This window comes from Leopardus geoffroyi, chromosome C2, assembly GCF_018350155.1.
Source record: "Leopardus geoffroyi isolate Oge1 chromosome C2, O.geoffroyi_Oge1_pat1.0, whole genome shotgun sequence".
NCBI lineage: Eukaryota > Metazoa > Chordata > Mammalia > Carnivora > Felidae > Leopardus > Leopardus geoffroyi.
In genome coordinates, this window is record NC_059333.1 from 2244995 (window position 1) to 2257356 (window position 12362).

Sequence of the window (12362 nt, forward strand, 5' to 3'; positions counted from 1 at the left end):
ATGTTTTATGTGTATCCGCTCACAATAGCCACGTATTAAGTCGGCTGCTTTTCTGAGGAAGGTGTTGTAACTGTCTCCACTCCGCAGATGAGAAAAGGCAGGCACAGAGGAGTTAACTAACTTGTCTCAGGTCACACAGCTCCTGAATCCAACATGCACTCATCAGGCTGAGGTCCCTGAGACTGGTCTTGGGTGCGCCACTTCCCCCAGACCCGGGTCCTGCCCGGATGTCCCTTCCGACCCAGCTGCTGCTCTCCCTGCCACTCCTCTACCTGCTTAACAAACTGCGCTTCCTTGGTCCGAGTCCCCATTCTTGGCTGGCCTGGCAGCAGCACTTGACCTTCTGGGGTCAGCGGCGAGGGGTGGGGGCGCTGCTCAGGAAGCAGAACCTGGTGCCTCCCCACCAGCCACAGCACCCCTCAGCTCTGCAGATTAGCCCCTGCAAGCCCCCTCCCTCCCGCCTCCCCGCTGCCGTGGGGCACTGCCCGGGCTGCATCGAGGGCCTGCGTTTCCGGGGCCCACCCGACTGGGCACCTTCCTTCCCCTCGCCTGCGACTCCGGCGGCGATCGCACTGGGTGGGGGGGGTGCAACGAGACCCGCGGAGTGGGCTCCCCGGGGAGCTTCCGGAGGTGGAGCGCCACCCAGGCGCTGGCCAATCAGTGCAGCGTAGCCCGTCCCCCGCCCAATCAGAGGGAACCCCGGCGCTTGTGGGCGGGGCTGGACCGCGAGGGCCGGGAGGTGGAGTTGCTCCCGTCCGGCGCTCTCGCTCCGCACCCGCGGGCCCTCCGCTGCCAGTCGCTGCCAACCCAAGGGGCAGCAAGGCCACCCGCGTCGTGTCCCCTTCCGGACCCGCTGGGTCTGAGCCGGTGCCCTTCCCCGAAGCGTGCCCGGCTGCGTGCAGAATATGGCCCTGGCGTTCTGGTTCCGGGAATAGGGAGCGTCCTGAGACCTCTCTAGGATTTGATTCACGCCCACAGCCTGCTCTCCCAGCCGTATCTTACCTTTCCTGCGGGCCCCCATCTCCCGCCCCCTTCACGACGCCGCCGCACGCCGAGTTCGGACGGCCCGGGCCCTCTCCGGACACGTGAATGGAGCCCTGGCCTGGCCCCCTGGCCCTGGCTCCCCGGCTAAAACGGAGGGCGGCCCCGCTTGGCCTGGGTACGCCCTCCACCCAATTTCCCAGAGGCCCGGAAGGGGTGAAGCCCCAGAGCTTCGGGACTGCCGGCCCCGCCCCTGCCTGGCCGCGGGTCTCACCTGCAGGCTCCGCTCCTCCCCGGCCGCCCTCCCTGGCGGTCTGCCCCAGTCTCCCGGGCCCCGCTTCCTCCCTTGATTCCCCACTTTCCCGGGACGGCCTGTCTGGTTTTAACAGTCGGTCCTTGGCGCTCACAAAGGACCTGGCCCACGGTGGGTGTGCGCTACATCTTTGGTGAACGGAGGACGGGCTGCTGGAGGTGGCTGGGCTCAGGGGACCCCTCCTCGTTGGCCCTCACCTCCAAAGGCCGGCCTCTGCCTCCCCATCGGGGCGCGGACGTTCTGCGCGACACCGGGGGGCAGCACTTAGCCTCCCACGGCCCCGCCAGCCCCTCCAGCCTCCCGCGGAGCCCTCGGCCGCCCTCCTCCCCGGGACCACGCACCACCCTCCCAACTCGGCGCCCAGCGGCTGGGGAGGGCTTAACTTTGTGGAGCCTGTGACTGAGCTTCCGTTTTTCCGAGCCCCGCCTGCGGCCAAGGGCGTGGGAGGGACTGGGCAGGGGGTGGGAACAGGGGCGAGGCCCCGGGGAAAGTCAGCTCTTGCGATTCACTTAGCGCGCAGAGCGGCGGAGGCGCGCCGTGAGACCTGGGCTCCCGCGCTCCGACGGCTCCGGCGGCCCGAGGTCTTTCTCGCTCCGACGGCTCCGGCGGCCCGAGGTCCCGCCCCCACCATGCGGCTGACAAGGTGAGCGTGCGGGGGCGGGGAGGACGGGTCCTGCGGGTGGACCGGAAGAAGAGAAGTTGGAGCAGGGAGCAGGATCCCCAGGGGGCCGGGTGGGACCCCTGCCCACCTGGCGGCGCCGGCCGGATCCGCGGGCAGGGCCGGCCGCTGGGAGCGCCGCTGCGCCCGGAGCCCTACCTGCAGGAGGGTGGCCTCCGCCCAGCGGCGCTGTGGGGGGCCGACGGCGGCGCGTGTGTGTGCCTGGGGGCGGGTGCCCGCCGCGAGAGGGCGAGAGCGAAAGCTAAAGGAGAGCAGCCGCGCGCCGCACTAAGGGGACGAGGGCACGGGCTGCCCAGCGGTGGGGCGCGACCTCGCAGTGCCGTGGCCACTCCCTCCAAGGCCAGCCGGTGCCCACTGTTGGGGGACATGTCCTCCCGTCGGCAGAACCAACCCGGAGGAGGTGCGAAGCTGGCACCTCGGCGGTGCCGGCGGGAGAGCTGGGTGACTCCGCCTTGCTCTCCGCTTTTGGCCAGAGCGCCCCCTTCAGGTCAGGTCGGGGGCGTGCCCGCCTGGATAAGCTGGCTGCCACCGGGTGTCCCCAGTTATAAATGCAGGTAGTTACAACCATTTTCTCAAGCGAAGAATATACGTCCTCATGGTCACCCACACCCCAGAGTCTGGGGTGTAGGCTGGGGACCAGGTGGGCCAGCAGGGGGCCCAGGGCGCACCCAGGGAGCAGGCCCACCCAGCTCCCTCCCCAGAGCCAGTGCTTGTGACCCAGGTTGCCCCCAGATAACCAGAGGAGGCCCAGCAGGTGTATGCTCCCTGGATCCTCAGTGCAGAAGGGGGTCTGATGGGCACCACGGGAGCCACCAGGCTGTTCGCAGCTCTTGTGTTTTGGAAGGTTGCTCTGGCTCCAGGGAAGGGGGCTGCAGGTGGAGGTTATGGGAGCTGTCCCCGCGAGCAGCAATGGTGGCCCCAACAGAGACAGGAGAGACGACAGGCCTGTCTGCAGGCTGTGGCCTCTGGCGTGAGGGAGCCCCTGGCAGCCTGGGCCCAGCCAGGCCGGACAGCCATGCAGACCTGAGTTTACTCGGCAAGGGACATGCGTCTGTGCACATTCAGATGACGGCTGTGGCGGGCGAGGCAGGGGTTTCTCTGGGTCCAGAGCTCAGCGGACACAGAAGCCTGGGAGGCCTTCAGGAGGGGGTGGCTGGGGTCCCTGGGGTGGTGTGGAGTCCCTGGGGTCGAAGGTCTGGGTCGAAGAGCCTCGGAAGTCCCCAGAGGGGTTTGTTGGCTCCGGGCAGCTGAGCCACCCGCCTGCTCTGGAAGAGCCACCGGGTGTAGTTTCAGAACGCCGCCCTGCGCTCAGTGGACCCTGCCGCGGGGCGTGTTACGGCCTCTCCGTCTCCCCAAACCTAAGTGTAGCTCTGACTAGAAACACCCTGAAAGCGTATTCTCCTTTTTTCTTTCTTTTTTAAGATTTATTTACTTTTGAGAGAGAGAGAGAGAGAGAGAGAGAGAGCGCACAAGTGGGGGGGGGCAGAGAGAGAGAGGGGGGCAGAGGATCCGAAGCAGGCTCCAGGCTCTGCGCTGACAGCAGTGAGCCCGACGCGGGGCTCGAACTCACAAACCGCAAGATAGTGACCTGAGCCGAAGTCGGACATTTAACTGACTGAGCCACCCAGGTGTCCCTGAGAGTGTACTTTTCTGATTTCATATAGTCTCTTGGAATCCACCCCCGGCAAAGGCCAGGCGGGCACAGGGTTGAAGGCAGTGGCTTGGGGGGTGGCTCCCTCCACCCTGTGAGCTGGCTGGTGGCTCAGGACTTGCTGTGCGTGGGGGGAGGGCGCGTCCGACGGGCTGGGCTGTGGGTGTGTTCACATTCCTCTGTGGGCACGAGCACCGCTGCCCACGAGGTTTGGGAGGAGCGGGAACTCACCTGCCTTTCCGGTCGTTTCCTTCCAGCGCTGGAATGTTCCTGCTCCTGTTCAGCGCCCTGCAAGCCAGTAAGTTCAGAGAGGCTCCTGCCGGGGCTGCGGATGCGGGTGCCACCTCACTGTGGCCCTTCTGGCCTTTGCAGGGGGCCCTACGGGAAAGCGGGGCTCGGGGCCTAGGGGAACGTGCAGATTCAAGGCCACGAAGGGGCTGCTTGTGCAGCCCCTGCAGTTCTTGTCTTAGTTCGTGTTTGGCGACAGTTGCTTCCGTCCCTCCGCGTTCCAGATGAGCTGGGGCTTCCCATTTCTCTTGACCCCTTTGCCCCAGTCAGCCCTGGGGAGCCTCCAGAGCCACCACCTTCCAAAAGAGCAAGGAACAGGGGTCTGGCACCACAGCCGAGGCTGAGACCTTGCGGAGCCTTCCCGCCCCGAGGGTGGCAGGACAGGGGACACGGGCACTGCCATGGCCACACCGGTGGTGCGGCAGCTCTAGACTCGGCACGTGGGCCTTTCTGATGCCCTGCGAGCAGCGTTTTAATACAATGCTGTTGCTGAGAAACTGTTTTCTTGTAAATGTCCTAATTAAAAAAAAAAAAAAAAGCTTTTTACTTTGAGTTAATTATAAACACCCAAGAGGTGGCCGAAACCGTGCAGAGCCGTCCTGGGTGCCCACCCCTCCCCCGACTCCTCCCGATGCCGGCCTCTCCCACCGGGGCGGAAATCCACGCCGGAGAATACAGTGCTTTCCAAAACGGTTTGAATTTTAAACATGCTAGCACATTCCTACGTCTGTTTGATTAACGCATTAACATTTCTACTGAAATGAGTCCGAACAGGTGTCTGACTGACCCTTGCTACCAAAAAGCCTCCCTCCCCCTAGTTAGAGAACTTCGCGGGCTAGGACTCAACCGTAGCAAGTAAATGTGCTTTCTGAACCACAGCAGATGTCCAAGAAAAAGAAGTCAGGGCGCTGGTGGGCAGCGACGTGGAGCTCAGCTGCGTTTTCCCCGAAAGACACAGTTTTGACTTAAATGACCTTTATGTGTACTGGCAAACCAGTGTCGTCGGCACACCGAAGACCGTGGTCACCTACTACCTCTCCGGGAACAGCTCCGCGGGCCACGAGGACAACCGCTACAGGGACAGGGCCCGGCTGTCGCTGGAGAGCATGAAGCGGGGTGACTTCTCTCTCCATCTGCACAACATCACCCCCCAGGACGAACAGAGGTTCAACTGCCTGGTGTTTAGGAAATCCCTGGAGTTAGAGAAGATTCTGGATGTCGTGGTGACGTTACACGTGGCAGGTAAGACCGTGGAAGCTGACGGGACAGACCCCACCCCAGCCTTGCGTCCCAGAGAAAGTATTAACGGGGCCCATTCTCGGGCTCATTCACCTGTTTTCTTCCGTAAAGAACGTCCTAGTCTCTGCCGGCGGGTTTCTGTCCACCCGAGCGGGAAGCTGAACTGGTTGAAAACTCATTCAGCTCCTGGGAAGTTTTCCGTAGCCTGAGGTCACCTGGTGTCACAGAAGAACTCCTAACCTTGCTGTCTGGGCCTTAAACTCTGCATCTCAAGTCCAACTAGGCGTTCTTAATGAAATTAGGAGAGAATGCTGCGAAGCACCAAGGGAGATCCGAGTTTAGGAAGAAAATTAAAGTCAACCAAGGACCCCGGACCCTGTCCCCTCCGGAAGGCCTGCGAGCCTCCCGTGTCACCGGAGATCCACACGCGCCCCGCCTGCTCACATGGGGGAGGGGGTGCGGGCCCAGCAGCCCTGCTGGGGGGCGGCGGTGTGTGCGGGCTGCCCGGCCCGCAGCCCCGGTCCTGCCTCTCCCCCGCGGTCAGGGCACGCTGGGCCACCTCCCCTCTACCCTGGCCCTGGGCACCAACCATGTGCCCCTCTGTTTCTGACCTTCAGAACCTGCCTCCCTCACCACCCATCTCCCCCCTGCAGCCAACTACAGCATGCCCGTGGTCAGGGCCCCAAGCGGCCCCTCCGAGAATGAGGAGCTGACGTTCACGTGCACGTCCGTGAACGGCTACCCGAGGCCTAACGTGTACTGGATCAACAGGACGGACAACAGCCTGCTGAACGAGACCTTGCAGAACAACACGGTCTCCTTGAATGCGCAGGGCTTGTACGACGTGGTCAGTGTCCTGACGATCCGGCGGACCCCCAGCGTGAACGTCGGCTGCTGCATAGAGAACGTGCTCTTGCACCAAAACCTGACGACGATCAGCACTCAGGCAGGTAAGGTCCCCCGGGGTCTGTCCCCTGACACCGACCCGAGACTGTGGGCCTGCGGTGACTCAGGAGGTCCTCTGAGCCAGAAGACCGAGCCCCTGCGAGGTGCCTGGGCAGTGGCTTCCGGAAGCTGGAAGGAAGGGGGAGGAGGTGATAGGCAGCACTCGACGACGAAATTTACCACGGCTGCCGAGGGCAGGAATGGGGCCGGGCGCTCAGTGCTTAAGTGGTTTCACTTAATCTTCGCTCTCAAGCTCAGGTTTGGTGACTCACTTCACAGACGAGGGGCTGAGGCCTGGAAGGTTGTGTAGGACCGGGCAGCGGCGGCATCAGGGTGGAAGGCATGGCTGAGCCTCTGCCGCTTAGAGGGCCAGAGCGCCCATGCTGGGGTTCCAGCCACTGGCAGCTGGCCTGGCTGCGGGCTTGGGGCTTCCCCGGGAGAGGGGTGCAGGCCGGCGACTCCACAGAGGCCACGGGCTCTCTCAATCTGCGTCCCTGTCACTAGCGTTGAGATGACAGGTCCCCTGGGTGGAGGCGGGAGAGCTCCAGGATGGACTCTGTGGGCCTGCCCGTGCCCTACAGGGCCCCGCACAGGTTGGAGAGAAAGCATAGCTCCTGGTTCGGGCTTATGAGAGTCCCAGGGGGCAGTGGCAGCAGTCACGCCGAGCACAAGCCCCTGAGTGTGGGCCCGTGAGCCCGCGTGGGTCGCATGCTGTGAGACTGGCCCTGACCCCCAGGAATCCTTGCGGGCCCGACGTCTTCCTCCCTGAAGTCAAGGCTCGGCCTCGTGACCCTGTGGTCCGGGCCCCTCTGCCCAAATGGACCAAGACAAGGGCTGTACCAAAAAGCCTGCCTCTGATGGCCGCCTCCCAGCAGTGGTCTCCCTGGCAAGGCGGCCCCGGCAGCAGGGGAAAGGGGAACCAGAGGGTTCTCTTAGGGCTGTGGTCTCGGCTCCTGTGCTGTGGGATGGCTGGGAAGCCCGTAAAAGTCCCCAAGCCCCGGCCCATTGGATTTGCTCCCCTGGGCTAGCCGGGCACCAGGACACGTTTAAAGGCTTCCAGATGATTCCAAGGTGCATTCAAGACCTAGCCACTGAGTGGTTTCTCCCATTTTGGAGACGTACGGGGCGTTTATCACAAGCTTCCCTTCCTCGTGTGCCCGGGATAGCCACTTTCCAAGGGGCTAAGCAATCACGTTAAGAGAGGAGGGATGAACCCTTCATGCACTGTGGGGGGGTGGGGGGTGGTGGGGACGCAAAATGGTGCAGCCACTTGGGAAAACAGCCTGGCGGTGCCTCTGAAGGTCGTCGTGGCGTTTCCATGTGAGCCAGCAATTCCGCTCCTGGGTTGTACCCAGCAGAATTGCAGATGGACTCAAACGTGCGTGAATGTTCAGAGCAGCATCACTCACAACGAGCAGCGAACGATTAACACTTCCGTCCAGGCACTGATACTCACTGCCACGCGGCTGGAGCTGGAGAACGCCGTGGTCAGTGAGGAGCCAGAAAGCACACACGCCGTGTGACCGCGTTTATATGAAATGTCCAGAATAGGTCAATCCTTAGAGATGGAAAGTCCATGAGTGGGGGCGGGGGCAGGGGAAGGGCAGTGGCTGCCGATGGAGACGGCGTCTCCGGGAGCGACGCAGAGGCTCTGCACCCAGACGGTGGCGATGGCCGTGCCCCACTGGAAATGTACAAAATGCTGCTGCTGTGTTCACGGCGTTACGTGACTTTTGCCTTTCTTTTTTCAAATCTGTCTATAAAACTAAATAATAAAAATAAAAATAAAATGATACACTAGATCACAGTAAACATTTTTTTGAAAGCCAGGAGGACTGCGCGCTTCCCACCATGCCCTGCCCAGGTGGCGGCGGCTGGAAAGGGCTGGGGTTCCACCCCTCCCCCCCGGAAGAGCCGCAGATTTTAAACATCACAAAGCAAAGCCAGGGAAGTTCTGAGGCCTCGGTGCCTCCCTCGGCGCTCTCCTGCTCAGGATGGAAGGGGTCCCTCCCCTTTCCTCCCCACCCTTTCAGTCTTGTGTTATTTTCCTCTCCCGTAGAAACGGTCACCGGAACTGAATATGTCATCACCGAGAGCCAAGCCGATGCCCCGAAGAAACAAGGGGCGGTCCTCAGCGCCCTCATCGTGCTGGGCGTGGTCGTGGCCGTGGCCGTGGCTACAGGCTGGGTGTGCCGAAGCAGGTGCCCCCCGCAGGATCCACGCAGGTACCCGTTAAAAGTTCTGCAAGACGTCGCTTTCCTGCAAAGTGCGGCTTTATTAGCGTTCACGCTCACGAGTTCTAGCGGCTCCCCCAACTCTGGGACGTGGGCCCTGGGCGTGGCCCCTGGTGTCGTGGGCTCCATATTTCTGACACAGCCGAGCCGAGGGCGCCGTGTGAGGCTTTCTCCCAGTGTGGGGTGGGAGTGCCAGCTTCTGAATTTAGACGTCAGGACGGAGCCCTTTTCTATGGAGGCCAAGCCGCCTTTGGTCCTGACGAGGCCGTTGAACTCTGGCCAAACTCAAAGGGGTTTAGAAAGGTTGAGAAAGGCTGGGTGTTGACCCTACAAAACAAAGCAGCAGAACTCACAGAAGAGGCAGGAAAGCCCAGAACACGAACACGGTCACAACCACATCAACCAGGGCCAGTAGGGAAGGCCCTGAGCGGGGGGCACAGGGAAGAGACGTCTCCCCAGCTCGGCCTGGCGGGCATCCCCCAAGATACTGACAGAGTTGGGGATCTTCTGGGTCTTCCGGGAGGGTCGGGGCACGGGGAGCGCTGGTTCCCTGATGCAAGTCCGCATGGGCTGCTGGAGTTTCTGGTTTGTTGCCAATGCCTTCATCCCAGAAACACTTCCCACGGCCCATGGCCCACTGCCGATCTGGCCAGGCCCCGGAGAGGCGCCTTGAGTCCGGAGCACAGACCTCTTACAAAGCATCTTCCCGGAAAACCAGGTGGCCCGAGGGACCCTCCCCTGTGAGTCTGTCCCTGCTGTGCGTGGCACCCAGGGCCACTGGGGACTCTAGAGCAACGCCTCTCTACCCCTGCTACCTGCCCTGAGTGTTTCCGGTTTGTTCCAACAGGAGCTGGGCTGCAAGGCCAGAGCAGACGTTCTCTTCGGTGAGTTTGCCAAGAGGGAAGGGGGCCCGTGGACAGCAGGTGCAGGTTCACGTGAGCCGATGGCTGGGCGGTGGCTTTGTCAGTGTTGGCCTCTGGCACGAGCCATCCTCAATGACGGGGAGCTGGATGTGGACATTTTCAGAAACACGATGAGCCCCTAGAGAAGGCGTGTCACGCTTTCCCCTTTGGCATGCAATCCTATCCTTGTATACGCTTGCTGACTGACACCGGGTTACAGAATTCTCCAGACATCCACGAAAGCAGTGAGCCTCTGATGATGACCCCCAGGCACGCCTGCCAAACTTCACCCCTTCTCCCTGGGCCCCCTCCTCCCTACCCTTCCCACCCCACCCCCACGGGGGTCTCAAGGGAGTCCGGACGCTAAGCCCTTTGTCACAGAACAGTTACTCCGGGTCTCCTGGTAGAAGCAGGCAGCCCGCTGTCCCAGGAGCAAAGGTCGAGTGATTCCCACCCAGTTTGGGAAAAGCGTCCACACACAGAGCCTCCAGTTTCCCACGTGGCAGGTGCCTCGGGCTGCAAAGGGCAGTGGGGCTCGTAGGCGGGCTGGCCCGCACTGGACCCTTTCGGCAGACGGCCACCCCTCTCTGAGCCCCGTCTGCACCCCTGTGAGCCACGCTTGTCCTGGGGAGGCTGGGCCGGGCTGAGCCTGGTCACACCGGTGCTCCCGAGGCCACGCAAGCCAGTTTCAGATAACTGCAGAACACAACTTGCCAAAACACCAGGGCCCGGCTGTCAGGCAAAGGACACTGTGTGTGGGTTTTCTGAGTTTCCGGTCCTTCGTTTCCACCATCCTGTGTCCTGAGAAAGCAGCCGCCCGCCCCCGAGAGGAGGGAAGCGGTCGCAGTGCTCCGTGACGCTCTCCCTTCTGTTTCTTTCCAAGACCGTGTCTGATGAGAACTCACCACCCGGAGCGTGGAGAGGGTTTCTGTGAGATCCCACCAGGAGGGACGGCGGATGGCAGCTTGGGAATTGACTCTGGCGGACCTGGTGGCCAAGAGGGGACCATCTGCCCCCATCGGCGCCATTAACCAGGGGGCTTCACGGACACGGAGGCTCTCTGGCCTGGAAGGGACACGTAGGACCGTGCCTGATCCCAGGGAGAATGTTCCAGGTGCCGCCCGGATCCTGGAACGAGGACCTCTCACAAGGGCCAACAGCTCCAAAAGCACATGCCCCCAAGTGAGCGGGCTCCCCGCCTTTGCTGCCAAATGCAGGAGGAAGGTGCCTCGTGATGGCTCCTCCCCCCGCCCCAGCCCCCCAGAGCCCACGGAACCTTTCTCAATCCCAAAAACGCGTGGGGGGTTTGGGGGATGGGGGCTTTCTGAGACCAGAGGAAGGGCGGCTCCTTTAGGAAGGAGTGAGGCGAGCTGGGTCTCCTCCAGGACCTCCCCTGCCGGCTGGAGGTCACTCAGGGCTGTCGTGAGAGGCGCACGTGCGGGGCCCCCTCCCCTCCTGCGCCCTGAGCTGCGTGTGCGTGTGTGTGTGTGAGTGCGTGTGTCTGTGCGTGTGTGAGTGTGTCCAGAATGCAGGAACCGGTCAACACCGGAAGGGCCCTGGGAGCTCCTTTTCCTCTGGGATCTTCACCGGGGAGAAAACCTGACCTCGTTTGTTTTAGTCAAGAGCTGCATGTCCCTCCTAAAAAGGCACAGTGGAGTTTTTTCGAGAAGACAATGTGCTGCTGGGGCCATCGTGACAGAAGCAGGGGAAAGAGCAGAACGCAGAAACTTGCTCAGGCAGGACTGGGGACCCGTGCTTCCAGTGGACACAGGCTTCACTGCGTGGCCATCGAGGTCCTTCAACTTGGTGCCCTGCCGCGCACGGAGGGGGCGCTCTCCCCGCAGAGTGGCAGCCGTTCAAAATGTGGCACTAATTCCATGCCACCCTCCGCCCCTGTCACCCCCAGCGTCCCCCGGGACCTTCACGGCTGCCGTGCAGCCCACCAGGCCCAGCGGGGGACGGGAGAGGCGCAGTGGCCCAAGTCCACCCAGGGGTGGGGGGCCCATGGCCTCGACCCTCGCCGCGTGGCTTCCATGTTGTTGCCCCCACTGAATCTAGCAGCTGACGTTTCTGGAAGGTTCTGCACAGCCGGCTGCCCACTAACCCTGGTGTGCACGCCCCTGGGAAAGGCGGTGTCCCGCCTGCGGTCATTCAGCACTGGTGGCGGGCGTGATGGCAAAAACAAGAACCAGGCTCAGGGGGAATGCTGAGCCCAATCCGTTACAAGAAGTGTTCACTGTGTTTGTACCCAAAACTCCTTGCCTGGCTGTCACAGCATGCCGTGGACTGCACCCAGACTTTACCCGAAAGCATCAGGAGAGGCGTGTTCCCAAAGGGGGATGAGAAGGTCGCTGACTGACATCCGGAGCAAAAAAAAGCAGAAGGACCATTTGGGTGCAGGCAGGGGCTGTGGAGCCCGCCTATGGCCTCGGGCAGGGGTGCCGGCATAGCCGCCCTCCCCGGGGGCCCCCCGAGTCCAGGCTGAGGGTCCCGCACCTCCTGCAGCCCGCCCGTCCGCAGCAGACCCTGGTCACTGGGCGCTCACCCAGATGGGACGGAACGGGGTCTGTTTCCAGCGCTCCCCTGTCCAAGCGGGCTTCTCCCTGGGGCGGGGGGGGGGGGCAAGGGGGGCCAGCTGCCCAGACCCCCAGCCGCTCTCCCACCACCGCCTGTTTGTGGGTCTGCCTGGACCCGGGGCTCCCAAGGGATGCCAGCAGGACCCCCCCCCCCACTCCCTCGGGCCTGGGAGGGTGCACAGTGACCCCTTGCCCTTCGGCCTGGACGTCTCTGTCCACTCCTTACGCTGTACTGTGGACAGGCCGAAGGCCAGTGTTTTTACATCTGTTTCTGGAAAGCTGATTTATAAGAATAACAAGATGGAAAGTGGTGTCTGTGTCCAGTGGCTTGGGTCAGCGTGACAGTCACCTGCACGCTCAGCTCGGCTCTTCCTTACTGTCGGTCTCAGGGGTGCCTGCAGGGCTCAGCCGGGTAGGCATCTGACTTCGGCTCGGGCCATGATCTCGCGGTCCGTGGGTTCGAGCCCCGCGCCCGGTGTCGGGCTCTGTGCAGACACCTCGGAGCCTGGAGCCTGCTTCGGATTCTGTGTCTCCCTCTCTCTCTGCCCCTCCCC

General features: G+C 62.5%; 1 protein-coding gene across 1 annotated transcript; it reads left to right on the forward strand.

The window, feature by feature from the left end:
• Positions 1-771: 771 nt before the first annotated feature.
• Positions 772-12119, forward strand: ICOSLG (inducible T cell costimulator ligand). The gene is made up of 7 exons (XM_045501202.1): positions 772-1937; positions 3882-3922; positions 4792-5154; positions 5805-6101; positions 8156-8321; positions 9178-9214; positions 10116-12119. Exons 1-7 carry the CDS (start codon positions 1924-1926, stop codon positions 10164-10166), a joined length of 969 nt encoding a protein of 322 aa, XP_045357158.1. The 5' UTR covers positions 772-1923; the 3' UTR covers positions 10167-12119.
• Positions 12120-12362: the final 243 nt, after the last annotated feature.